The sequence below is a fragment of the Prionailurus viverrinus genome, chromosome A1, assembly GCF_022837055.1.
Source record: "Prionailurus viverrinus isolate Anna chromosome A1, UM_Priviv_1.0, whole genome shotgun sequence".
In the NCBI taxonomy this organism is placed as follows: Eukaryota; Metazoa; Chordata; class Mammalia; order Carnivora; family Felidae; genus Prionailurus; species Prionailurus viverrinus.
Genome location: NC_062561.1, coordinates 193,717,610 through 193,744,891, shown reverse-complemented (window position 1 = coordinate 193,744,891; position 27,282 = coordinate 193,717,610). Strand labels below are relative to the sequence as shown.

The window sequence follows — 27,282 nt, the reverse complement described above, 5'->3', positions numbered from 1 at the left end:
TACCAACCTCAGGGCCATTCTGTTTGATGAAGAAAAGGATAGGGCTGGGACCCTCTGCCAGAGCCCAACCACCTGGCTGCCAAAAGGGATGAGACACCGACAGCCTCTTGCCCCTCGAAATCCAAAGACCTCAAAGGGGAAAAGAAATGCATCCGTTCTTCCTCTTTCTCCACGCTCCTCATTCCCTACCCTTCTTAAGTGTACAGAAGATGGACTGTTTTCCGTATGTTTACTTGTGTAGGAACAGGCTGCAGGAGCAGGCTAGCAGCCGTGAAAACGGACCATCGGTGCCGCAGAAGCTGTGCTGCAAGCTCAGGGCATGAAGTGTCCTGAAGAGCTGTCCTGGGGACAGAGCCAAGCCCACCAAGGCCTGAGGAGGGTGGGTGGGGTTTGGAAGGCCAAGGAGGAAGCTGTAAGTGCCCAGTTGGTCCACTAGGCAGATTTCGAGTGGCAGGGCCAATAGGAAGGGATCTTAGATAGTTCTGCTTCAAGAGTTGGCCTTATCCAATGCTAACGTATTCTAAAACAATGGATGGTTTTCTTGATGGAAGAGAACTGAGAGTTCAGGAACAGACCCAAATATACATAAGAACTGAGTAACAATATGGTGGCCTTGCAAGCCAAAGATTGGTCTTCAAATTGTTGGGAGCCACAGGGCTCCTGGCAATGTCTGCTAAGGGAAGGCCAGGCTGGGGACTGCGGCAACCCAGGCAGCTCTCTGGTTTTGTTTCAGGTAAGTTTCATTTGAAATAAATGGTGTTGAGACAACTGGTTAATCATTTGGGTGGGGGTGGGGGGGTGGGGGAGGGTGGAAAGAGGGTTCTGCCCTTTTTTAGCCATGTTTTTCTTTGTTCTTTTTTTTTTTTAATGTTTATTTTTGAGAGAGGAGAGAGAGAGAGACAGCACGAGCAGGGGAGTGGCAGAGAGAGAGGGAGACACAGAATCTGATGCAGGGCTCAAACCCACAAGCCGTGAGATCATGAACTGAGCTGAAGTCAGACACCTAACCGTCTGAGCCACCCAGGCGCCCCTCAGCCATGTTTTTCTTGCCTTCTCACTGGAGGAAGAGGGTTTCAGCCTCTTTGGTCCTACTTCAGGGAGGCTAATAAGGGGGCCTCAGGTGGGTGTCCCCAAAGGTCAGGAACTCTGACCCTTCCCTCAGTGGATAAAAGGGCCCCCAGCATAGATCAACAGGGTTTAGCCTTTGGTTTCCGCATATGGCTGAAGGTAGGTGTCAGGGTCTGGTCTGCACCTCTTTGGTATCTCAGTTTTAATCCAGGGAGGGGCTCTCTCTGATTGGCATTTTTCTTTTCATAGAGGGATGATGTCTGTAGTGGAGCAGAGTTGAAATGGGGCCTTTGTTGGCTGACTCAGAGTGTGTGTGTGTGTGTGTGTGTGTGTGTATTGGCAATCGGGGTGTCCTGGCCCTGGCCAGAGTAGGGTGTAAGAAAAGCTTTTTGGTGCAGGAAGGGGCAAAGCAATACCTTCTGGTTCTCTCACCCCCTGGCACCAGAAGGAGCTCTCTCTGGAGTTGGGAGTGGCTTCCAGTCTTACTGCCACCTTTGCATTCTTTGTGTCTTGCCTAGGCCATAAAAAAGTCACCCAGGGTCTCACCTCTCCCTTTCCACAGCAAAGGACCATGGGGGACTTGCCCCGAGCCCTAGTGAGGTGGTTTCTTCCTTCTCACTGGCCTCCATTCTGGGGAATTGTTCTTGTTTCTCCCCCTTAAGCCAACTCCTGGTCCTGTTGAGGGACAACAGAGGCTGTTGGGGGAGCCCTGGCCCCATCCTTGGCCCTACCTTTCTGGGAAGCTGTGCTTCCCCTTGCCACAGTGGTGCTGTCATTAGAAAATGCATGGTTGGGGCACCTGGGTGGCTCAGTCAGTTGAGCATCCAACTTCAGCTCAAGTCATGATCTCACCTTTCATGAGTTCAAGCCCCACGTGGGGCTCACTGCTGTCAGCACAGAGCCCACTTCGGATCCTCTGTCCCCCTCTGTGCCCCTCCCCTGCTCATGGCTCTCCCACTCTCTCTCTCTAAATAAATAAACCTGTAAAATAAGACAGAAAGAAACTGCATGGCTGAAGGAGCGAGTTAGATACAGTCAGCATGCCTCAGGCCACCTTAGCAGTCCACTGAGGGGGACAGCCAAGGTGGCACTTGGGCCCTCTCTCAATCCATCTTCTTCGGGGGATCCGGGATGCTCTCAGACAGTGGAGTGAAGCCCAGCAGGAGTCTGTGTCTCTCGTAGGCCTTGGTCTGCTTAAACATGGTGTCAGTCCCATGGAGGTGGTCCAGCACCCCCAGCACCCCGTAGCACTGGTTGAACCTGTTGGAGAGAGGAAGGTGCTGGAGGTGGGTGCGCTGACTGACTTTTCATTTGCGTCAGCCTCACACACTTCTAGGCCCCCCTACCCCACAACCGTTCCCAACCATGCTGACCACCTACATTGGAATATTCCAGGGAGTTGCACACATCCTGGGGCCGCTCTGGACTGAAAATCTATGATCTGCCTTTGAAAAGCTCTCTTTGTGAGTCCAATACTCATAAGTCAACCTGTGGCAGAGCTTGGCTTGTCCAGGTAGGTTCAGGGACCACCTCCATCAGCATCCCCTGGAACACTCACTAAAATGCAGATTTCCAAGTCCTCTCCCCTGACACACACACTTTGATTCAGCATATTTGGAGTGGAACCTGAGAACCTGCATTTTATCAAAGTATCTCAGGTGATTATGGTACTGGAGGTTTGTTGACCACACTTGAAAAAGCCTGGAGGCTTTCAGAGAGCACGCAAGTCTCCTTGAACTGCATACAGGATTCTTATGCATACATGCATTGTTGTGACAGTGTCTGTAGCTTACGTTTGATATTCAAAGGGTCCAGGACCTAAATAGAGGTTAAAAACACACAGCTGCTGGAAGACCCGGTGTGAGAAGGAAAAGAGCAAGGAGGTCTAGGTCCAGCATGGTCATTATTTTCCCAACCTCCAGACCTCTCCCTTCACTAGCACCAGCACATTCCCCCCACCCCCAATGGAGCCCAACACAGGGTATGAACCCACAATCCTGAGATCAAGAGCTGAGCTGAGATCAAAAGTCAGACACTTAACCGACTAAGCCACCCAGCCGCACCTAGCACTGGCACGTTTAAACTGAGACACCAGGGTCTCTACTAGAAGCCTCAGGGGTGAAGGTGAAGGCTGTTGCCCAGGCTATTACCCACAGTGGGGAAGGAGGCCTTACCTGAGATGGTGGTAGTCATGGAATTCAGGTGAAGGCAGGAAAGGTAGGTGGTAGCCACAGTGGGAAACAGTGGCGCAGATGAGGGCCAAGGAAAACCACACGGCAATGGAGGACAAGTGGGAACCCATTAGGATGGGACCCAGTACCACTGGCAGCATGTTGGAGGCCTGTAAGGGTAGGACTGTTTGAAGGTGGACCCAAGAGAGATGGAGGGGACCAGTTGTGTGTCTACTTTGCCCCAGGGTGTCTACTTTGCCCCAGTCAAGACTTCCTTGACTCAGATCTGGAGAAGCTGAAAGAGTTGCAGAACCTTGATTTGCCCGCGTCATTTAGCTTTATAACTTTGGGACAAGTAATTAACTGTTTGAGATAAGTTATGTTGGGCATCTCACATAGCCTACCATAGGCCAGGCCAACAATAAATGGTAGCTGCTGAATGGGAAGAAGAGAGAAAGGGCCAATGTCTAATTCTCTGCAGGAGACCTTAGGGTAGGGGGTTGGGGCCCTCTGCCCTTTGCCTCTGGGGAGAGCAGAGCTCTACTGACCACATGCTCGATAGGGTGGGTGTAGAAAGAGATCACGCCAATGGGAGCTGTCCACTCATGGTGTTTCTTATGGATTTTCTTGTACAATGTTGGGTGGTGAAGGAGCCTGGGAAAATAGTTAAGTTAATAATCTGCCAATCTCCCTTTTTCCCTTTCCCACCAGGCCATGAGAAACCAAAGGTAGGAACTAGGAGTTCTACCTATCGAGAAAGTTGCAAACACATTGGACTGGCACTCAGACCTGCCTTCGAGCTCTACCCCCACCTCTTATGCTGCATCATTTGGATTACTTTGCCTCTCCCTACCTCAGTTGCATCAGCCATGGTGGGGATGATGCCCACAAAGGATTCAAAAAGGAAATGAAAGTGCCCTGCTGCACACATGAATGCAGAAGGCTCTCTTCTGGACATTTCTCACTTGTTCCAACTTGTCAGTTGTGGCACAAAGAGATGTCTCCATGTTAACTAATAAGAAGCTTTTGAGGCCCGGTGGTGGTGGTCCTACATCTACAATTCTGAGGCCTCCATTTCCTCCCTTAAAAGTGAGCCCTAGGAGAGGGAGAAGCCAGCTGTGCTCCGGCAGGGCCCCACTCACCGGTGTGAGTAGTAGAATAGGACTTCGTTAATCAGAGTGAAGATAGCCAGCTCCAGAAGGAACCAGTGGAAGGTGGGTAGCTCTCGGCGGTAGGGGTCTCCCCGCATCTTGATGATGGGATAGAGGAAGATCACCATGGGGACAGATATCATGCACTGGTTGAAGAGAACTGTGCGCATAGACTGGCGTAGTTTCATGGTGTCCACCTGCATCAGGGAAGGAAGGAGGGAGATGGACAAGATGGACTTTCCCGTCTAGAAATTAGGCTGTACTGTGACCCACTCACAGGAGGCCCTCATTCAGGGTGGATGCTAGGCATGATGTTTGGCCATAGCTGGCAGCCCCTGACTGCTGCCCAAGGCCTGAGGTGGAACCATCTGGCAACACGCCTGCCCTTGGAAACTCCCTCCCCGGTAGCCGTCTCCTAGGCCTGAGCCTGCGTTCTCCTCCCTGCAACTGTGACCGCTGTTCTCCGCATTTCTCTGGCCAGGCCCCACCTATTCCTGACAGGCACCTTAGGGCGCCTCTAGGGTGCTTGGAGAAGGCTGTCAGCTCTCAGGTTGATATCCTTATTCAGCCTCTGGGCCCCTCCTCATCCAGGAAGATCAGAATGCAGAAGATCCAGGATCAGAATGCAGAGATCAAAGTCCTCTGCCTCCTTATGTGGCCCAGCCCCCTAGACAAGGCCCAGAGTGAAGCATTTGTGCAAGAATCAGTAACCCCCTGACCCTTCCCTTCTTCAGAGCACTGGGGCTCCCAGGAATAGCCCCATGACCACAGGTCACTTCTCAGGTCCTGAGGAGCTAGTGTCAGATTGGTCATAAGGGATTTCTCCCTGAGTTCTCTTTGTGAGCTGGAGGGGTTCCAGCTGCAAGGTAAAGCTGGGTTCAGAGTGATCCTCAGTCTTCAGGCCTTCCTCTTCCTCTAACTTTTGCAGGCACTGCGTATATTGACTGACTAGAATCCACTCTCTACGCTTTCAGTTCCATCCCATGGTGAAACCAGGTCTGGCCAGCCTGGTTTGAGAGCACCGTTAGACAAAGCCGTATACCTCTTCTGGAAACCTCGACCAAGAGGAGTGTGTCACATCTGTTTACTCCTTCATTTATTTGACCGATACTTCTGAGCACCCTCTATGTCGCAGGCAGTGTCCCATGTGCTGGGAAGGAAGCAATAGTCAGAATGGTCAGGGTAAGCTTTGTGGAGATGGTGAGGTTTGAACAAAGAGATGAGGAAGGTGAGGGAAACAGATACCTGGGGAAGAGAGTCTTCAGGCCAAGGGAACAGCTGGTGAAAAGGCTCTCAGGGACATTGCAGGTATACTTGACTGGGGAGGAGCAAGCGAGTGAGGTGGGGAGAAGTAGGAGGTGAGGCCAAAATGGTGGGGAGGAGCCAGAGCAGATAGGGCCTTGTAGGTCATTGGGAAACTTTGATTTTTACTCCAAGGGAAATGGGGAGGGGGGGGCGGTCACTGTGAGAAGACAAGTGACAAGCTCTTAACAGGAATCCTCTGGCTGCTGTATTGGGAACAGGCTGTAAAGGAGCAAGAATAGACACAGGGAGACCAATGACAGTTGCGGTAATATTGACAGAAGACAGTGATGGCTCAGACGAGGGTGGTGGCAGTGGAGGTAGTGAGAAGTGGTTGGATTCCGGAACTATTTTGGAAATAGAACCAACACGGTTCCTGACAGATCGGATGTGGAGTATGAGGGAGAGAAAGTAGTTGAGGACCAACTAGAAATTGAGGCATTGCCATGAACTCAGACTGGGGAGGATGTGGGTAGCAGTCTTTGAGGGGTTGATCAGAAATTCTCCTGGGGACATGTTGGACTGGAGATGTCCGTTAGACATCCGCGTAGAGATGTCAAAGAAGCATTTGGCAACTTGAGCCTGGAATTCAGAAGAGAGTTCCAGGCTAGAGACAGAAATGTGTGAGCTGTCGGGATATAGATTGTATTTAAAGTCATGACACTGGAACAGATAAGTGAGGGTATGAAGACAGAGACAGGGAGCAAGGCCTGAGCCCTGGGACACTCAGCAGTAGGACGCTGGGGTGGGGGGGGGGGGGGGGGGAGAGGAACCAGAAGGGCCGGAAAAGCCAGGTATGAGAAGATATAATAAGGATATAACAGGCCCACTAGTTCTGATGAGATAAGCCCACCTGCCGAGAGCTATTTAGGCAAAACAGTGCCGTGGTGGGAAAGGCCCCACCAGAGGAGGTTCAAAGAAGACTTGAGATGATAAAGGTTTGTGGCTATTTAGGAGATACAGGCTGAAGGATTTAGGGTGAAGTTTTGTAATGTCTGGAACTCACTTTCAGGTGGTTAAGCTAAAAAGTATAGATGCATACATAGCTATATATTTTTACATAGAGATAAAGCAAATCCTGTAAAATATTTAGAATTGGTGGAGCTAGGCGGTGTGTAAATGAGTGATCATTGTACTGCTTTTTCAACTTCTGCGTCTATGCTTCCAGTTTTTAATGATTACAAAATGTCGGGGGTGGGGGGGGGAGGAAAGCGGATGGAGAGGAACTGGAAACTATACAGACAACTCTTTCAAAGAGGCTGGTTGCCAAGGAGAGCAGAAATAGGAGTGGTATTGAGTCTGGAGGATGGGGGCAAGGGGGTTTGCTTTGGTTGGATCTTAAGATGGGAAAAATTACAGGATGTTTAATAATCCAGAGGGAAAGAGCCTGGGAGAGGGAGGGGGAGAGGGAAGAGAAAGGAGAAATTTCCTGAGGTAAACAAGAGGTAATAGGGCGTAGCACTCAGAGAGGGGAGGAAGGGGTTAGCAACGGAGCAAAGAGAGTGCACCTGTTGTATCAGGTGGAAGGCGGAGCTGGAGTGGGGAAGTCTGTGGGATCTCTCTTAGGCTTGCCCCTGTTTACTTAGTGAAGTAGGAAGTCGGGGATGTGAGGAGGGAGGAGGAGCTTCGAACTGGCTATCCTGGAGAGTAGAGAGCAAGCAGGAGCGGGGAGCTGTGCGCCTGAGGTGGGAGCACCGGACCTAGAGTCCAGTGAGACGACGCCCCGGCTCTGCTTCCTAGTGACGCTCTGACCTTGAGCTAGTCACTGCACCTTTCTGCGCCTTGGCTTCTGCAAAATGCAACCCGCCCTTCCCTGTGTGCCTCTCCGATCACTGTAGACGGTCACAATGAATGTCGTCATGGTAGGTAATACTCTTGACAGCTGATGTGGCCTGGTGGTTAAGAGTATGAGTTGGGTCAGAGAGCTTGAGTGTGAATCGTCTACCCATGTCCCACCTCAGAGCCTGTTTGATCGTCTGACCCATGAAGGCTATTATAGTACTTGGCCTTGAAGACCTAAGCCTGTAGCCAATGGTGCCTGGCAAGGAGACCGCCATGGTCTGACAGATGAAGGGCTCTCGACAGCCAGGCACTGGCTTTGATAGGCTCTGGTCCATGCCTGCCATGCTGGATCCGGGGGAGGCCCCCGGCTGGCTGGCAGCTATTGTGTCCAGTGAGGGGTGTTGTAAGCCTGGCCAGCAGCCCTGGTTCAGGAAGGGGCTATTCCGAAAGCCTGGGTCCTGGGCACTATTTTTCTGCTTTCTGGAGTGCTGGGCTGGGGCAGAATGCCCTGAATGCTGAGATGAGCCACCCAGGCACCTGGACAGCTAATTAAAAGATAATTGTCTTCTCCAGGAAAGGAGCCAGAATGTGTTTTGGGTGGAAACTGGACAAAGAACCCGGCGTTTAGGAATCAGCTCCCCACTGCACAAGAAAAGGCTCTTGGAGGTTGTCAAAGCACCAACGGGGTGACTGGGCTCCGGGCACAGTGGGGCTCATTTCCAGTGGTGTGTAAGTCAAAGATGTATGTACTGGCCTTCTCTCCCTTCCCGGGCCAGGGGTTCCTCATAAGCAGAGTCCAGGCCTTGTTCACTCTGGATCTGCCACGCACCAGCAGTTAAATGACTGGGGAGAAGGACCTGCTTAAAATCCAGCCACTGCCCACACATTCAGAACCCTCTATTCACAGTGGGCTAGCCACTGTCTCAGCAGCTGTGTCCCTCACTCATGACAGCTGTCATCCGCGCTTTCAGCCTCCAGCCACCGCCATCCCTGCTTCGGGTGGCCGAGGTGGGGCCACCTCTGCACCTCTAACACCTCTGCACTCAGCCCAGTGCCAAGCTGACCCCATCATTTTGGTTCCCCAAATGCTGATGGCAGTGCTGTGGGGGCAGTGCAGGCAGGCGCAGAGCTGGGGCTGGGAATCAGGAGACTGGAACATTCGTCCTGCCTGGCTGGCTCTGAGAAGTGGGGCAGATTACTTCCTCTCTCTAAGCTTCTCAGCTGGGAAAGCCTTGTGCACAATAACTTGGCTCACAGTGGCCATGCTCTCTCCTGGGCCTGCAATCAGAATTTTCTTTAAGTTTATTTATTTATTTTGAGAGAGAAAGAGAAGCGGGAAGGGCAGAGAGAGAAGGACAGAGAGAACCCCGAGCAGGCGCCACACACGGTCAGCACAGAGCCCGATGTGGGGTTTGCACCCATGAACCGCGAGATCATGACCTGAGCCGAAACCAAGAGTCAGACCCTTAACCGACTGAGCCACCCAAGCATCCCTGCAGTGAGAATTTTCAGTGTGGCTTCAGCTCTTGCTTTCTGTGCTTTGACCAAGAGAAGCCACAGCAACACTCACTGGTTCATTCTGGCCAACTTGAATTCGGTAGCGGGAGATGAAGTTTGGTTTTCTGGCTGTGTCAGCCACCAGCAGAAGCCCGTTGAAGCTCCAGAAAACCAGAGCAGGTACTAGGATGGTAGCTAAGGTTGGGAAGTAGAAGGCAACAATCAGAACAATTAAGGTTCTCACAGCACATGTATTAACTGAACACGAGCTTGATGGTGACGAAGGCTGCATTGTAGATAGTCCCTTACCAGGGAGGTCTTGGAGCTCCGGGCCATATGGCCTACCTTTAGTCCTGGGGTGACCAGCTAGCTGGGGGAACTCAGCCAGGTCACTTAAGGAGTCTATTGTCTTAGTTGTAAAATGGGGACAACAACCTTCTAGGTAGTTGAAGACAAAAAAAAAAAAATACAAAAATTTGTTAAATATAAATAAAATTTATAATACATGTATAACCTATATAATACAATAATAAATAAATAAACTACAAATAAATTTAGGTTGACATCTGGGAGTCTGTGCCCACTGAACCCTTTATGAATTTGAAGGAAGGTAGAAACAGAGGGAGCTCCTGCTATGATTCAGTTCCCAATGAGCCACTGGACTAGGAGTCAGTTGGGAACCTAATCCCTATTAACTGAGCAGTGGGACTTCGGGAATCCAGTCTGCATTTCCCAAAGTGGAAAACTCATCTCTCAAGGCCCTCCTTGATTAAACAGCGTTCATACCTAAGTCTCTTGGAGAGCCATGGTCCAGACTAACATGCCAACGGCTCTAAAAATCCCTGCAGTGGAGAAACCTATTTGACTTTGTTAAACTCAGCCTTTCCCAGTCTTTTTTTTATACTAGAACTTTTGTTTTCTCAGGCCACCTAAGAATAGGGTGGCCATGCATCCCTGTCTGCCCAGGATAGTTTCAGTTTACATCTAGCAGTCTAGCATAATTGTTAACAGTGCCTCATTTACTCTCACAGATGTCCCTATTTGGATGATAAATTGTATGGCCACCCCACCTATTCACATCCCACAGCACTGATGTTCTACAGGATACTTTCAAAAATGCTGATCAAGATTTAAAATTTAGATATGGGTTTTTTTTGGATCCACATCCCACTTTCCTGGCAAAGTCATTCCAAGTATCTCTGATATCCAACTGTGAACAAACACTTTGTCCCCCCTGTTGGCAGTTATTGGAGTGACAGTACAATGTTACCTAACTCTTGTGCTGTTAATGCTGCCCATGGTTTGCCTCTTCCTTCTAAATATCCCAAGGGGCAAGGACATTTTACTTAACTCTATGCCTCTGTACCGCTCCTCCAGTACCCTTCTTGCTGCCACCAGAAACCCAGTGCCTGTGGCAGGTGGGATCTGAGAAATATTTGGCCAGCACTGTGGGGAAATATGATTAACACAATGTCCTGGAGAGCAGTTTGACAGTATCAGAAGGTATTAAAAAAAAAAAGCGAGTGTAACAGAGGCAGGAAAAAAGAAAAAAGGACACACATATATCCATACACACATCCTTTACTGCATTAAAAAAAAAAAATCGTAGTAGAACACTTAAGGAGCCTGAATGTCCATTTATAGGGAATGGACTAAATAGAAGAGTATCTCTATACAATGGATTAGATGAGGCAGCTTAAGATAATAAGTCGGTCTATACTAACTGACATGGAAAGATGTCCACAATCTATTCAATGAAAAAAAAAATGGTGTCTTAAAAGTTCAACCATATATCCAATATGTAAGACATTTATACTTATATATTAACTGTGGTTATTTCTTGGGTATGGAATTGGGTGAGTTTCATTTTCTTCATGCTTATTTGAATTGTCTGATTTTTATTTTTAACACTGAACATGTATTTACTTTTATTCTCAGAAATAACAAGCTTTCTTATTTTGGAAAAAAAATGTTAGGTCGGTAGTTGCCTGGTGGGCCATCCATCAAGGTGGCTGCCTGCTTGCGAATCCAAAAGCTCCTTGAGGGATATGGAATAAAAGCCCCAACAAAAGAAGATCTTGAACTTTCTTCCAGTTGTAACACTTAAAATTGCAAATACTTAACCTCCCTGGTATTTGCATATCATTGGGGTGAAAGGTAGTTTTCCTATCACTGCAACAGAAATATATCAAATGTTTCACCACCACTTTCCCCATATACATTTGCACTCTGCATTGTTCTTTTCAATGACTGCATAAGATTGCATTGAACCTGTCATAGTTAATGTTTAGCCTGTTCTCAGAGTTCTCCTTCCAGCTGGAAAAAAATTGTCAGGGACGTTTTATTTGTACTTTTGCTTTGTGACAGCTGGCACTTTTTTAAATCTCCCCTTCTGGACTATGACATAGCTTTTGAAATGAGGGAAACATTTCATCTTAAATACCTCTATGTCCTCCATATAAGTTTGGCACAGACTAACAGTAATAAATATTATTTGAGTGAATGAATGCGTCATTGAGGACATTCACTATTGCAGACAATGCTGTTATAAATATCTATGTTGAAATGATACCTTTTCTTTGGCTTGTTGACTGCCATTCACACTGCCGGTAAATATTGATTAAGTGACCACATGCTGTCAAGCCCCGAGAGCTAGATTTCACTAGATACAAGGACATAGTCTCACAGGATATAGAGCAGCTCTCTGTGCTGTGGACCTGACATCCAGAAGCAGGATTATTACTCTAAACATGCATTCAGTTTTACACAAATCACTTCTTTTTTTATTTTTCTATTTTGGGAGGGGGAGATCTCAAGTTCTTTTCTTAGATGTCCTTAGGCATCCATTACAGATTGCCCACAAATTTAGCACTCTTTGGGATTAACACTGTCTTAAATTGTAAGTCTTCATTCCTTGGAATAAAGAGCTGAGAAATCTCAAAATAGAGAAGAAAACAACAGAAAAAGAATTAAGCTATAATCATGTACCCAAGCCCTAAGCACTGGTGGTCTGGGAACCTCACCTATAATGTAGAGGATCCACTCCTTCCCTTCGAATGTAGACAGGAGCCTCTCCCATTGGGCTTGCTGAAAACAGCCAGAAGCATCCCAAAATCTCTGAAGTTGCCTTGGGAGAAAAATCATTCAGGTTTCTGGGTGAAGCTCCTTACTCCATGCTCTGCCTCCAGACCAGCAGCACCCTGCCCCCAGCTCCGGAATTAAAGCTGGTTGTGTAGACTTACCCTGAGACCGAGTTCGAGAAGGCCACAAGCAAGAGAAGGCCAGAGCTCAGGATGAAAGCCGCCCTCCTCATGGAGCCCCAGATGCGTTCCTCCTAGAGGAGGACAAGAGAAGTGTCAGGCCCCAGCAAGCCTCCTACCGTCATGGCAGAAGTCACAGCCCACAGTAGTGAGCTGCTACCCAGTCCTGGCAGGAATGATGTAGGATCAGGATCTCCACCACGTCAACGTGGTGCATCGGCTGACCTTTTCCCAGCCTCTATGGGAGGTTCTTCCTGAGCAAGAGCTCTCAGGCTGTATTTGGGTGTGTTTAAATTTTTTTTTTAACATTTTATTTATTTTTGAGACAGAGAGAGAGACAGAGCATGAACGGGGGAGGGGCAGAGAGAGGGGGAGACACAGAATGGAAGCAGGCTCCAGGCTCTGAGCCATCAGCCCAGAGCCCGACACGGGGCTCGAACTCACGGACCGCGAGATCGTGACCTGAGCTGAAGTCAGATGCTCAACCGACTGAGCCACCCAGGCGCCCCATTGGGTGTGTTTATAAAATAACAACTCAAGGTTGGGGGAGGGAAGAGAACAAACCTGACCCCAGAGAAACTAGTGAACGGTTTTGTCACCCCGAGAGGGTCAGGTGAGCCTCCCGCAGTGGTAGGCTTTCATCACCAGTCCTTCTGTGGAACAGAAATGCCCATCACTTATCCGGTGGAATCACCCGGGAGCTTTTAAAAAATCCCGATGACCGGGTTCCTCTGCAAGCTGATTTCCTAAGAGTCTCCAGGGTGAGACCTGGGCTTCTATGTTTCTGAAAGCTCCCTAATTCCAGTAGGCAGGCAAGGCTGAGTCAGCCATCACAGAAAGATCTGCAGTCTGTGATGAGGGCATAGGGACTTCACTGTGTTCATGGGCCAGGCCTCTTTCCCCATCCCCATCACCCTCTTGCTTGTGAAGAAAAGAACGAACACATATTTTGACTTTTAATAAGGCCTCTGTTTCTGGTGAGATTAGCCTGGGATGCCAGTGGGACAGGATAATGAGAAGTTCTAGGGGCAAAGAACAGACCCTTGGCAATCACTGGTCCCTTACCTATGCTCCTCCAAAAGTCTAAAGCAGAGACAGATCATTGCAAGCTCGAAGGCCAAACAAGGTGCCAGATTTGGAGAGGGAAAAAGACTGGCTGTCAGGTGTGTCACCAATTTCCATTGTACCATGGACAGAAATTACAAACGTCCTTTACATGTTCTATTCTAGATCTAAGCTCAGATGGAGTCTGGTTATATTTCATGGGACAGAACTGGATGGTGGCCTACAGGTATGTGCCTGAAGCTTATCTGCATTTTGTGACTTGTACCACGTACACAGGGTCAGGGGGGTGCTGTTGGGGGAAGCCGATCCCATAGGGACACTACATTTTAATCCAGACTTTGGAGATCTGAAGGAGCAGCTTGTTTTGACTGACCCATTCACAGCAATCTGAACCTGCACTGGATTATTTATTCTCAGCGTACCCCATCCCACTTCCGATCGGAAGACCAAGAAGAAGTAAATCATTTTCCACGGCTGGTGAAAAGTTTTTGAAGCGCTGGTGCTCCTCAGGGTCTTGAACTCTGGAAGTGAACTTTTCCCTCTCTCCTGGAGGGCTTGATGGGCAGGACCAATCAGAGGAACTTGTTCTTTTAAATAGGCCACTGAAAGGTCGCCCTCAAGCTTGCCAGACATTTAACTTGGACTTTGCCTTTATTCCTTTTTTAGTATTCAGAGGACCCTTTTCATGAACTTTTCCGGATTCACTAGGAATTTTTCATTTCAGTGTAATCAGATCAAGCTAAATGAAATTAAAAACCTCAATTTTAGGGTCACCTGGGTGGCTCAGTCAATTAAGCATCCGACTGGCTCAGGTCATGATCTCACAGTTCGTGGGTTCGAGCCCCGCGTCAGGCTCTGCACTGACAGCTCAGAGCCTGGAGCCTGCTTCAGATTCTGTGTCTCCTTCTCTCTCTGTCCCTTCCCCACTCCCACTCTGTCCCTGTCTCTCTCAAAAGATAAATAAACAATAAAAAAATTTTGGGTGGGAATGCAAACTGGTGCAGCCGCTCTGGAAAACAGTGTGGAGGTTCCTCAAAAAATTAAAAATAGATCTACCCTATGACCCAGCAACAGCATTGCTGGGAATTTACTAAGGGATACAGGAATGCTGATGCATAGGGGCACTTATACCCCAATGTTTACAGCAGCACTTTCAACAATAGCCAAATTATGGAAAGAGCCTAAATATCCATCAACTGACGAATGGACAAAGAAATTGTGGTTTATATACACAATGGAATACTACTTGGCAACGAGAAAGAATGAAATTCTGCCATTTGCAACAACGTGGATGGAACTGGAGGGTATTATGCTAAATGAAATAAGTCAGTCGGAGAAAGACAGATACCATATGTTTTCACTCTTATGTGGATCCTGAGAAACTTAACAGAAGACCATGGGGGAGGGGAAGGGAAAAAAAAGTTAGAGAGGGAGGGAGCCAAACCATAAGAGACTCTTAAAAACTGAGAATAAACTGAGTGTTGATGGGGGGGTGGGTGATGGGCATTAAGGAGGGCACCTGTTAGGATGAGCACCGGGTGTTGTATGGAAACCAATTTGCCAATAAATTTCATATTAAAAAAAATAAAACCTTAACTTCATGATAGGCTTAGCCATTTTTTTTTTTCAGTAGTTGTGGTGTTTTCTCTCTCTCCTGCAGCCCAAGGGAACAGAATAGAAACAGCCCAAAGGGCTCTGTAAAGTGCAGAAGTTAGCTGGGGTCGAGAGCCGCTTCCCAGTCCCACTTTCTAGCCCCGCACTGGGCCTCTCCTGTCTCTGGAGCAGTTACAGAAAGGGGTGGTTTCAAAGGCCTGAGGCACGGGACATTCTTAGGGGCCAAGAGGGAATGGGAGCACAGCTAGAGGGCTTTTGGGCCACTCTCATGCGGTCCTGCTCCCTCTCACAGGCAAAGGGGCTATGGTTACATGGCAGCCTGAAGTCCAAGGGTTTCTGCCCAGCTACTGAAATGAGCACCACCACCACCAATGTGTCAGCTACCCCTAAACCTTGGGGGAGACCTCAGATACGCAGCACCTGCAGATATGGAAAGAGTCACGGGCTGCGTTCTCCCCAGCTTAGGGAAGCGGGGGTGGTGCTGGCATTTACCTGTTTGGGCTTCTCCTGTCGCATACTTCCGGCTTCTCCCTTCATCTGGAATAAGAAAGCACCCCGTGAGTCATGATGTCATGTTCACGTGCAACCAAGCAAGTAGAGAATGAAGAAAGTCAAGGTGAATGGCTAGCCCTGATTTAAAAAAAGAAAATTAAGTTTATTTATTTATTTTGAGAGAGAGAGAGAAAGAGAATCCCAAGCAGGCCCCACACTGTCAGTGCAGAGCCCAACATGGGGCTTCCTCCCACGAACCATGAGATCGTGGCCTGAGCCGAAATCAAGAGTCGGACGCTTAACTGACTGAGCCACCTGGGTGCCCCACCAGACGTGATTTTTAATGCTGGGTACTCATTAAAAGTCACCTGAGGAGTTAGAGAACCTCTGTCTGGGCTCCACCTCTGGAGACTGAGTTGGTGTGGGCATAGGTAACATGAATCACAGAGAGCAGGCAATGGGGGACTCGATCTTCGTGGAACTAGCTTTCCAAGAGATGGGCTGTGACTAATCCTTCTTTTGAATAGTTTCACTCCCAGCCTCAGCACAACCCTGTCTCACTCAGAATAGATCTTTCCTCCACATCTCCACAGTATCCTAACTGCCAATGGCCCACAGCCCCAAGGAGCCAGGACTGAAGCCAGGACTCTGCCTGGCTGGCTGGGACAGCTTACACAACCTCCGGAAGTCAGGTTACCACACACGTGGGCTGCAGTTTTAATGCCGATGAAAATTGAAGCATTTTGCAAACTGTAATAATGATTCAACGTCTCCAGGACACTAGGTTTGCCAGGAGCATTCAGACCAGAAACCAACTGTGTATTTATATATAGGAATTGTTAAGACAGCCAGTCTTGAAATCTGATACCTTCCTCAAGGTCATGTCAGAAACGTGTGTCTATCACTTATTAGTTTTATGATCGTGGTCAAGATGTTCTCTCTGGGCCTCAGTTTCCTTAGCTGTGAAATGGGAATAAGAACAGGGTATCCCACTCATGTGATTTCTGCTGGGAAGCTGTAAGCGCCATGAGAACAGGCTCTCTGTGTAGCTTTCCATGGGCCTTTGCTGAGTAGGTGCTTAGCATATGTAGCATGGATGAATCAAGCAGAGGGCCAGTGTTTCCCTAGATGTATCTCAGGAACTCCTATGTCTGAGTCATCAGAGGTTTGCTGAAACCCAGATTTACAGGCTACACTCTAAAGCAGGGTCTCTTAGTGTGGAGCCTGGACACCTGCATTTTAGACTTGTTCCCGAGGTGATTCTTCTGAGGGACTTTGGTGCCAGCCCTGGCTAGGTATGCCATGTGCTGTGAGTTGGTCAGGATAATGGTAGGAGAGTGAGATAAAAACTGGCAGCAATCACCTGAGGTGTATGGGGCACAGGCTGGCCCCGGAAAACATCTTCTCACCCACTCCTACTCCCATTCCCTCTTCTTGGCAGAAAACTGAAGCTGGAAGTTTTGACTGCTGCAGGACAGTACTTCCCTAAGTCTACCAACTGGGGGAGATATCACCAACATGATGAAATTCAACTCACGTTTAATCAACTAAGTAAGCACCATCCATTGGGTCCTGCTCTGAGCAAGGCCCTGTGGTGGTACTGAACTCTTTATATACTATGTTTTTTCCTATACATGCATACCTGTGATAAAGCTTTATTTACAAGTTCAGCACAGGAAGAGATCAACAACGATAAAAGTTAAAACAATATACTGGAATAAAAGTTATGTGACTGTGAGTGATCTCTCTCTCTCTCTCTCTCTCTCATTCTTTCTCAAAATATCTAAGATCCTTCCGGACAGAAATCTTTTGTCCACGTTCATACTCCCCAGCATGGCAGCCGTGATCCAACTGCACCTGCCACAGACTTGCCTTTGCTCATGGTCACTACAGTTTGGTCTCAGGCAGCCACGGCATCAACGTTAGCCTTTATTCTCAAGAAATTGCTTGGTTTTCCTGATGGCTTGCGTCTTTGGTATGTGTTCTTGCAACTACTGTGTGCCCTTCTGAATGCATTTCCTAATCTTGGCCTTTTCCAGTATTATCTTGGCATTCTGATGAAGTGTTTTTGTGATGAACTTAAAGCGTTTCTCCATATGTGAAACAATGCCATGACTTCTCTGGGAACGTGGCAGCCTGGACCGTGACTGGATTTGGCAGTCGGGGGTGGCTGGGGATTGCACTTGCCCTGAGTTGCCAGCCAACTTGACTTTGTTGAGTGTCTCACCACCTGTTTTATTGTAAAGCTTTAATAATGACAAATGTGGTGCTAGCCTATCAGTAGGCAGACATATATAACAGGTTAGAAAGCCCAGAAACAGACCTAAATCTATATATGTGTATACACATATATATGGGAATTTAGTAGATGATAAAAAGAAGTCAATATAAATGGACTTTGAATTGAACAGATGCTGAACCTCCCCTATGATAAGAGAAGTGTGAACTGAAACTACGAGAGATTATTTCTCACCCATCAGCAGGGCAACAATCCAAAAGTTTGATCGCATGAGCTGCTAGTGAGGCTGAGGGGACTTTGAAACTGTATTTGTTCTCTGTGTGTCAACTATACTCAAAATAAAAAATGTCTTTATTGATATGTAATTCACATACCATACAATTTACCCATTGAAAGTGTACATTCATGTGGCTTTTAGTATATATTCACAGAGTGGGGCATTCACCACCAGGACTGATGTTAGAACATTTTCATACCCCACAGAAAAACCCTGCACCCTTCAGTCATCAATCTCCAGTCCCTCTCTCCTTCCACCCCCACCCCAGCCCTAGGCAACCATTAATCCACTTTCTGTCTCTATGGATTTGCCTATTCTGGGCATTTTTCTATAAATGGAATCATATACTATGTGGCCCTTTGTGACTGACTTCTTTTACTTGGCATGTTTTCAAGGTCCATCCAGGTGGTAGCATGTATCAGTATTTCTTTTTTTTTTTTTTTTTTTTTTTTTTTTTTGCCAAGTAACATTCTATTACATGGAGAGATCGTATTTTGTTTACCCAATCATCTGTTGATGGACATTTGGGCTGTTGCCACTTCGTGGCTATTACGAATAATGCTGCTATAAACATTCAAGGACAAGCTATTGCATGGATGTATGTTTTTATTTCTCCCAGATATGTACCTAGGGGAAGAATTGCTGGATCATCTGGTGACTACATTTAACCTTTTTGGGACTATAAAGTGGTCGCACCACTTTACATTTCCAACAGCAACGTATGAGGGCTCTAATTTGTTTATGTCCTCACCAACACTGATTATGGTCCCTGCCAAATAGTGTCATAACTATGACTGTATTTGTCATCACTATTTCTAGCTGAAGAGTGTTACAGGGCACCTGGCTGGCTCAGTCAGTAGAGCTCGCAACTCTTGATCTCAGGGCTGTGAGTTGGAGCCCCATGTTGGGCGTAGAGATTACTGCATACGTACATACATACATAATACATACATAAGTAAGAGCATTACAGATCATCTGGTTCTGCCATGTGACGAGGGTGAAGAAACCTAGATAAAGGAGGCCAGGTGACTTCCCAGAGTTTGTAGAATGCACAGCCAGGATCAGAGCCCGGCTTCCAATATCTCTAAGGATATTTTATTCTTTTGTGTTTGATTGTACTCAGTTTTATTATTCTGGATGCACGTTTACCAGCTATGTCCTTAGGAAATACTGCTTCCCTTTGACTCACACTTCTTATATATTACTTAGGCTGGAGAAGGGAAGAGAGAACAGTGACCTATGAAGTGCCTTTAGGGGGTTAAGGAGTTAGGACAGCAGAAGGAGGTGAAATAAATGTAAGCCGCTTGCCATCTCCAGGAGATGACGTTACGCAGCAGGGATGCAGTTAGTTCAGAGGAAAGGTCTGTCGAGGAGAAAAACTGGGACATTGGATACCCAGTCAGTGAGACAGCCTCTGATATAAGAAAAGGCACCAGAGTGGGGCACCTGGGTGGCTCAGTTGGATGAGCGTCTGACTTCAGCTCAGGTCATGATCTCGTGGTTGAGAGTTAGAGCCCCGAGTCGGGCTCTGTGCTGACAGCTCAGAACCTGGAGCCAGCTTCGGATTCGGTGTCTCCCTATCTGCCCCTCTCCCGCTCACATTCTGTCTGGCTCTCTCTCTCAAAAATAAACAAACACTAAAAAAAAACCCAATAGCCAAATAATGGAGAGAGCCCAAATGTCCATCAACTGATGAATGGATTAAGAAGTATATGTATACACATGTATACATGTATACACATATATATACATACATATACATGTATACACACACACATATATATATATAATGGAATACTACTTGACAATGAAAAAGAATGAAATCTTGCCATTCCCAACATGGATGGAGCTGGAGGGTATTCTGCTAAGCGAAATAAATCAGTCAGAGAGGGGCACCTGGGTGGCGCAGTCGGTTGAGCATCCGACTTCAGCCAGGTCACGATCTCGCGGTCCGTGAGTTCGAGCCCCGCGTCAGGCTCTGGGCTGATGGCTCAGAGCCTGGAGCCTGTTTCCGATTCTGTGTCTCCCTCTCTCTCTGCCCCACCCCCGTTCATGCTCTGTCTCTCTCTGTCCCAAAAATAAATAAACGTAAAAAAAAATTTTTTTAATAAAAAAAATCAGTCAGAGAAAGATTATGGTTTCACTCACATGTGGAATCTGAGAAAGTTAATGGATGAACATAGGGGAAGGGAAGGAAAAATAAGATAAAAACAGAGTCAGAGGCAAACCAGAGGAGATCTTAAATACAGAGAACAAACTGAGGGTTGATGGGGGTGGGTGGGTGGAGGACTGGGTTAAATGGGTGATGAGTATTAAGGAGAGCACTTTTTGTAATGAGCACTGGGTGTCCTACGTAAGAGATGAATCACTGGGTTCTATACCTGAAGCCAAGACTACATTGTATGTTAATTAACTGAGAAAAAAAAAGGATTCCGTTGACCTCTCCCTTCGATAACAAGTTTTCTCACTTGTCCTGAGCAATTCCTGTTGGCCCGATTCCGAGTTTGATCCACATCCTCAATGTGGATAAGGGCCCATTCCAAGAAGCCACCCTCTCCCCAGTGATAAGATTCTTTGACGATCCAGGGTTATTTTTAATCTGGCAGTTTGCTGCCTGGAGTTCTGAAAAGCACAGATCTCTCAGCACGAGGAAGGAAGTGGTGCTAATACCATTTTGGGGCTAAGCCTGTCAAGTGTCTTAATGATGAGGAACCAAATGTCAAAGGAAGCACCTCAAGCTGAGAAAGACTTGGGGACCTAAATGTCTGCAAACCGTTTGCAGACAGGTAGAACCTTCCTATCACCATGAATTTCCCTCTTCAGTTCTTGTGACAAAATGGGAAAGGTTCCATTGACCTTGTTGAGATAACCATCCCTTTGGGGAAAGAAATGGAGGAACTGGGGTTTGTCTGTTAAACTTTCAAAACTAACATACCAGGGGAACTCTGCTTACAAGTAAGTCTCACCATTATCTTTTCCAAGAGCTTGCAAAGCTAATTTGATCTTTAGAAGCTCATCCATTCCTTTCAGGAATTTTTATGAAGAACTTATTTTGTGCAAGGAACCCTGGACATGTAAAGATAAATGAGAAACTTTCAGTTTAGATACATAAACCCATCATTCCAAAGTCCATATGGAAAGTACTGGGCTAGAGGTCTGGACCTGAACTGAGTAGATCAGGAGATCTGACACACCTAAGAAATCTTAAGAGGAGGACAATGCCAAGGTTTTCTCTGTGCTCTTAGACATATGGTCTCCAACCTTAAAACTGAATCTTTTCCTCCTATATTTCATTTTAGCTTATCCAAGGGATGCTAGGTTTTAGTCAGATCATACTTAAAAAAAATCAAGATAAATGTCACAAAAATAGACACAAAGATCAATGGAACAGAATAGAAAACTCAGAAATGAACCCACAGTTACACGTGGGTAATTAATCTTCAACAAAGCAGGAAAGAATATGCAATGGGAAAAAGACTGTCTCTCCAACAAATGGTGTTGGGAAAACTGGACAGCAACATGCAGAAGAATGAAACCGAACCGTTCTCTTTCACCATACACAAACATAAGCTTAAAATGGATTAAAGACCTAAGTGTGAGACCTGAAACAATGAAATTACTGCCTTTGCTTTCCTTGAAGAAAGTAATTTCTCAGACATTGGCTACAGCAACTTTTTTCTAGATAGGTCTCCTGAGGCCAGGGAAACAAACGCAAAAATAATTGCTGGGACTACATCAAAATAAAAAGCTTTTGCATAGTGAAGCAAACAACCAAACTAAAAGGCAATGTATGGAATGGGAGAAGATATTTGCAACTGACATGTCTGATAAAGGGTTAGTATCCAAAAAATATAAAGAACTTCTAAAACTCAGTAGCCAAAAAATTAATGATCCAATTAAAAATGGGCAGAAGACATCAGCAGACACTTCTCCAAAGGCATACAGGTGGCCAACAGACACATGAAAAGATCCTCAACATCACTGATCATCAGGGAAGTGGAAATCAAAACTACAATGAGATAGCACCTCACACCTGTCAGAATGGCTAAAATCAATAACACAAGAAACAACAGGTGTTGGCGAGGATGTGGTGAAAGGGGAACCCTCACGCGTTGTTGGTGGGAACACAAACTGGTGCAGCCATTGTAGAAAACAGTATGGAGTTTCCTCAAAAAGTTAAAAATAGAACTACCCTATGATCCACCAATTGTACTACTAGGTATTTACCCAAAGAATACAAAAACACTAATTCAAAGGGATACATGCACCCCTATGTTTATAGCAGCATTATTTACAATAGCTAAATTATAGAAACAGGCCAAGCATCTGTTGATTGATGAATGGATAAAGAAGGTGTGAGAGGTGCCTGGGTGGCTCAGTCGGTTAAGTGTCCGACTTTGGCTTGCATCATGATCTCACGGTTGGTGAATTCAAGCCCCACATTGGGCTCTGTGCTGACAGCTCAGAGCCTGGAGCCTGCTTCGGATTCCGTGTCTCCCTCTCTCTCTGCCCCTCCCCCACTCACGCTCTGTCTCTCTCTCTCTCTCTCTCTCACACACACACTCAGAAATAAATAAAACATTAAAAAATTAATTTAAAAAAGATCTCTCTCTCTCTCTCTCTCTCTCTCTCACACACACACACACACACACACACACACTGGAATATTATTCAGCCATAAAAAAGAATGAAATCTTGCCATTTACAATAACATGGATGGAGCTAGAGAATTTTATGCTAAGTGAAATAAGTCAGAAAAGGACAAATAGCACATATTTTCACCTATATGTGGAATTTAAAAAACAAAACAAGTGAGCAAAAGGGAAAAAAAAGGGGGGGGGCAGCAAACCAAGAAACAGACTCTTAACTATAGAGAACAAACTGCTGGTTGCCAGAAGGGAGATGGGCAGGAGATGGGGGAGACAGATGATGGGGACTGAGGAGGGCACTTGTGATGAGCACATGGAAGTTTTGAATCACTATATAGTACACCTGACGCTAATGTTACACTGTATATTAATTAACTGGAATTTAAATAAAAACTTTAAAAAATCAAGATAGATGTATGAATCTACCACATGGATATCAAAACTGCCATTGGAAATATTCCCTACTCCATTATTTAGTTCTCCGAAAGAAGCAACATACTTCGTATGAGGATACAGATGATAAATTCCTACAAAGACATTAATGTACAGTTTTCCTCTTTGAAAGCAATGGTAAGTTTTTTTGTAAAATGCAAACAAATTTTAGGCAATCCATTTTGGTCCCCTGATCCCTGCCTTTTTGCTTTGACTGCCAGTAAGCTCAGAGTTAAATTTAATATTCAATTACACTTTGGGATATTTTTTTCTATTATATAATCCTGTATAAAAATGATGTATGTACAAAGATGTTCCGTGTGACAGTTTATAATGGCTAAAGATTAGAAACAAGTTAAATATCCATCAGTAGTGATTGGTGAAATAAACTATATAGAACGTCCAGGAGTGAAACATTTGTACCCAGTAAACGATGTGTGGAACATATGCATGCGTGCGTGTGTGTGTGTGTGTGTGTGTGTGCTGTTAATGCAAGCACAGAATAATACACAGAATATTAGACTATTGCTGGAAGAATATCTAAGAAACCGGTTACAATCGTGGCTTCTGGTGAGGTGAACTGGGCAGCTGGGGGGACAGGGGAGGAGGAAGAGTATCTGTTTGCTACGTGCCTTTTGAATTCTGTGCCATAAGTTATATTTTACCTATTCAGAAAATTACAGAACTGTCCAAAATTTTTAAATAAATTCAATGCCCATTCGTAGGAAACATTGTATTGAAGCTTTGTAGGGTAATTAGCTCTCCCTGTAATTAGCTCTCCACTTCTCTAAATCAGATTAATTTCAATTTCTGAAAGGCTTTGAGAAGTCTTTGTTTCCCCTGAAAGTGTACGCCAATTTTTCCGTGTTCATTTTCCAGGAGAGAAAGATTCATAGCTTTCGTTAGATTATTAAAGGTGACTATGATGAAGAACTAGTGCCCTGTTTCTTCTTCTTCTCTCTCTGTCTCTGCCTCTTTCTTTTTTTCTTTTCTTTTCCTTCCTTTTTTTTTTTTTTTTTTTTTTTGCTAACAGCTTTACATGATCCCAAAGCAAAGCAATGGCAATAAAGCAGCTGGTTCTTTTCTCTACAGATCACAATGCAAAACAGTATGAAAGGTATTTATTGAATGCCTGGTGGTTTCTAATCAGTTTTTACTTATTTGCAACCGTTCTGTTGTATATATCCCTTATTGGAAGCTATCTCAAATTCCTTTGAGATGGAGACTGGGTATAAAGTATAAATAAACAGAACCAGATATTAAAATTAAAAACAAAAACTAAGAGAGCCTAGGGTGACTGTTCAGTGAGACCTTGACCCTGGGAGGAGGCAGCCCTGCTTGATTCCAAAAGGCAGAGTGCTGACACCCAATGTATCCATGTTATGGAAACTGAGTGTGGCTGGCCTGAGTGATTAGGGGCTGATATATAACCGGGACCTGGGAACCCTCTGCTCCAGGTAAACCTTCTGGCCAAAGGAAAGGTGACTGCTTACCTTCTGATGGTGGGAAAGCTCTTTTTGGCTGCAGGAATCACAGCATTTAACTGTTGACCTCTGATTTCACTAGAAGCAATGAAACATTTCCCAGCAGGCCATTTGTTCTTTGGCTAGGCTACTATGCCCACATGCTATCTCCCAAGATACTTGTCTAGGTGGTTGACCCTTCTAAGCTACACAACCCCACATTCTGTTGACTATTTTATGCCAAAGCAGCTTGTCTTCTGTGTCTCTCTACACGCTAGCAGACATGTTTTCAGTTTTAAGTGGACACAGTCTGTCAGAAAGGTTCTAGGAGAGACCCCAAACATGGCAGGCCGATGTGTCTTCAACCAAAGACATTCCTTAACGTTGCTTGCCAATGGTCGTGCTCAAGCTAGAAATTCTGGCAAACAAAATCAACCACAATGATTACATATTTAATTCAATATCCTTCTACTTTAGAACAATGAATTGATTTTGCTTTAAAGGGAATTTGATATATATTGTGAGATTATCCAAATTAGATACTCTTAAAGTATGGTTCTTTTGAAAATAAGATGATTCTGACTAGGCAAGCTTCTTACTGCAGAATCTCCAGCCTAGGAAAGTGATAACAGTGAGGCTACAGCTGATGTTCATGACCTCCGAGAATCTGAGCAGAAGAATGGGAAAGGCAGAGATTGTTTAATTTTAAGTTTTATCTGCTGCCTGATTCTTTCAGATTTTCTCTCAGATTCTAGGTCCCTGAATATTCTGCATGGTTGATGAGTGCTCCCATTTTCTAGGTATAAGATATAGCATCTTTATAGGACTGTGCACTGTTCGTTTGTAGACATCTTGTGAAATTGTTAGAATTATTTACTTTTAGAGGAGAAAAAAAGAAACAAGACCTCATTGATCACCTAATCTACCCCTTCTATTTTGTAAGCCAAGAAGATAGGCCTCTGTAGCAGAACTGGCTTGTTTCAAACTCCACACAGTTTCTGGAAAAATCCAGGCTTCCTGAGACTTTGCCGGACACTGCATGTGTGTCTGGAATAACACAGATTCTCCTGTGTGAGTGGGAAATGACACTGGGAGAGGGCTACGGACAGGACTAGAACTAGCCCATTACTTCAGCAGGGCTGTTCGTATTCTTGGGAAAAGCTGAGCAGTCTGCCTCCAAGACTGAGGACACTGACTGGAAATGTACTTACACAGCTTAAAGCCTCTGGTGAGGAAGATTCTAGGGAGCTGCTAACAGCAACGTCTGTATGCAAGTGAGGATTTTCCAGATGAAAAGACATGCATTCAAGAAGATGAAATGCCTGAAGGAAAAGGTTAAGCTCCGAGCCAAAAAGACCGTGAATCTGGATCATTCTACAAGTGTTCCTCTCACTGCTTTTGCTTGCTGCAGGGGACTTGCACCCCTTGAGTTAACTGTTCCCACTTGATTGCGTGCCTGTGACAATGAGCTTGCCTTTGTTTACTGTGAGATCCGCAGCACCAAACAGATACTCAGGAAGTATTTGTTGAATAAATGAAAGAAGGGGAATTGAATAAAAAGCATTGTTTTTTGCCCTCGTAAGGTGTCTAACATTTGCTATTAAATACATCAGCCCCTTTTCCTTGTCCTTATCCTAAGGCCTTTCCTTTCTTAAAAAAAAATTTTTTTTAAGCTTATTTAGTGAGAGAGAGAGAGAGAGAGAGAGAGCACTTGGGGAAGGGGCAGAGAGAGAGAGAAAGAAAATCCCAAGCAGGCTCCACACTGTCAGTGAGGAGTGGGGAACTCAGGAGCTGTGAGATCATGACCTGAGCCAAAATCAAGAGTTGGACACTTAACTGACTGAGGCACTCAGGTGCCCCAACATTTCCTTTTCTAAGGCCAGAGGCTGATGCTTGGAGCATTGCTGTTTTACCAAACTGAATTGAATCTTGCTATCGCAACCAGAGAAATCTAGTTGGAATTGCACATAAAACTGAAGCAAACCCCAGTCTATATCCTGTCTTGCTTGCCTGAAGCCCCAGAGGGCCTGTGTGAGCACCCTGAACACCACCCCCATCTACACACACTGGCTGCACCCTCTCGCCCAGTGAACTTGGGAGAGTCCTTCCAGAGGCAGTGCCTACCTGCTAGTAATTCTGAAGCTGTTGATAAATCCTTACTTAGGACGTTGCAACAAGACAGCGTTGACGTGGCTGCCCACTCCCAGCTCACACACATTTCTTGGCGCTTTACAGTTTTAAGACATTTAAAACGGGCTGCGTGCCTTCCAGGTGATCCTGGCAGGTTCAAGAAGCAATTTGATGGCAGTTGTGGGAGCTGTGTGAGAAGCAATTTGATGGCAGACTTCCCGTTGGATTTTGCCCTTTCAAGTTCTGACTTGAGAGCTTCTCCTTTATTCACCTGGTTGTGAGGCCAAACCCAGTCTAATCTGACAGGCCTGTCTGTCAATTGCTAGAAAAACAAGACCACTGAGGAGGTGAATGGTACAAAGGCAGAGGATGCATACCTTAGCGGGAGGCTTGTAGGGACTCCACCCTAAGAAAACGTCCCAGGACATTGGTCGGAGGCAAACCTCACCTGTAGGGTAAGTGGAGAGGCCAGGGAGGCAGCAGAGGTGACCAGAACATTCTTTGCCTTTAAGTGAACTCCGATGCGTCCTGACCCTGGCAAACCGCTGCCCTCCCCAGCAGGTCCCACTCACCTGCGCAAAGGGCCGATTCCCAGCTCTGCGGAGGTCACAGCTCAGGCTTTCCCTCTCTTGCCTTCAGCCTCTACCTAAGCGGCTGCTGGCTGTCACTGCACCGCCCATCCTGGCAGCT

The 27,282-nt window shown here is 46.1% G+C and overlaps 1 protein-coding gene across 2 annotated transcripts; it reads right to left on the bottom strand.

Moving 5' to 3' along the window:
* Positions 1–930: 930 nt before the first annotated feature.
* Positions 931–27,282, bottom strand: FAXDC2 (fatty acid hydroxylase domain containing 2). 2 transcript variants are annotated; one of them, XM_047836141.1, is made up of 9 exons: positions 27,165–27,282; positions 15,403–15,447; positions 12,214–12,305; positions 11,995–12,098; positions 9,045–9,166; positions 4,382–4,587; positions 3,788–3,893; positions 3,243–3,409; positions 931–2,328 (listed from the first exon to the last, which is right to left on the bottom strand). In XM_047836141.1, exons 2-9 carry the CDS (start codon positions 15,445–15,447, stop codon positions 2,172–2,174), a joined length of 999 nt encoding a protein of 332 aa, XP_047692097.1. In that variant the 5' UTR covers positions 27,165–27,282; the 3' UTR covers positions 931–2,171. The 2 variants fall into 2 exon arrangements, with proteins under 2 accessions (XP_047692097.1, XP_047692179.1); XM_047836223.1 differs by lacking the exon at positions 27,165–27,282 and adding an exon at positions 26,587–26,911.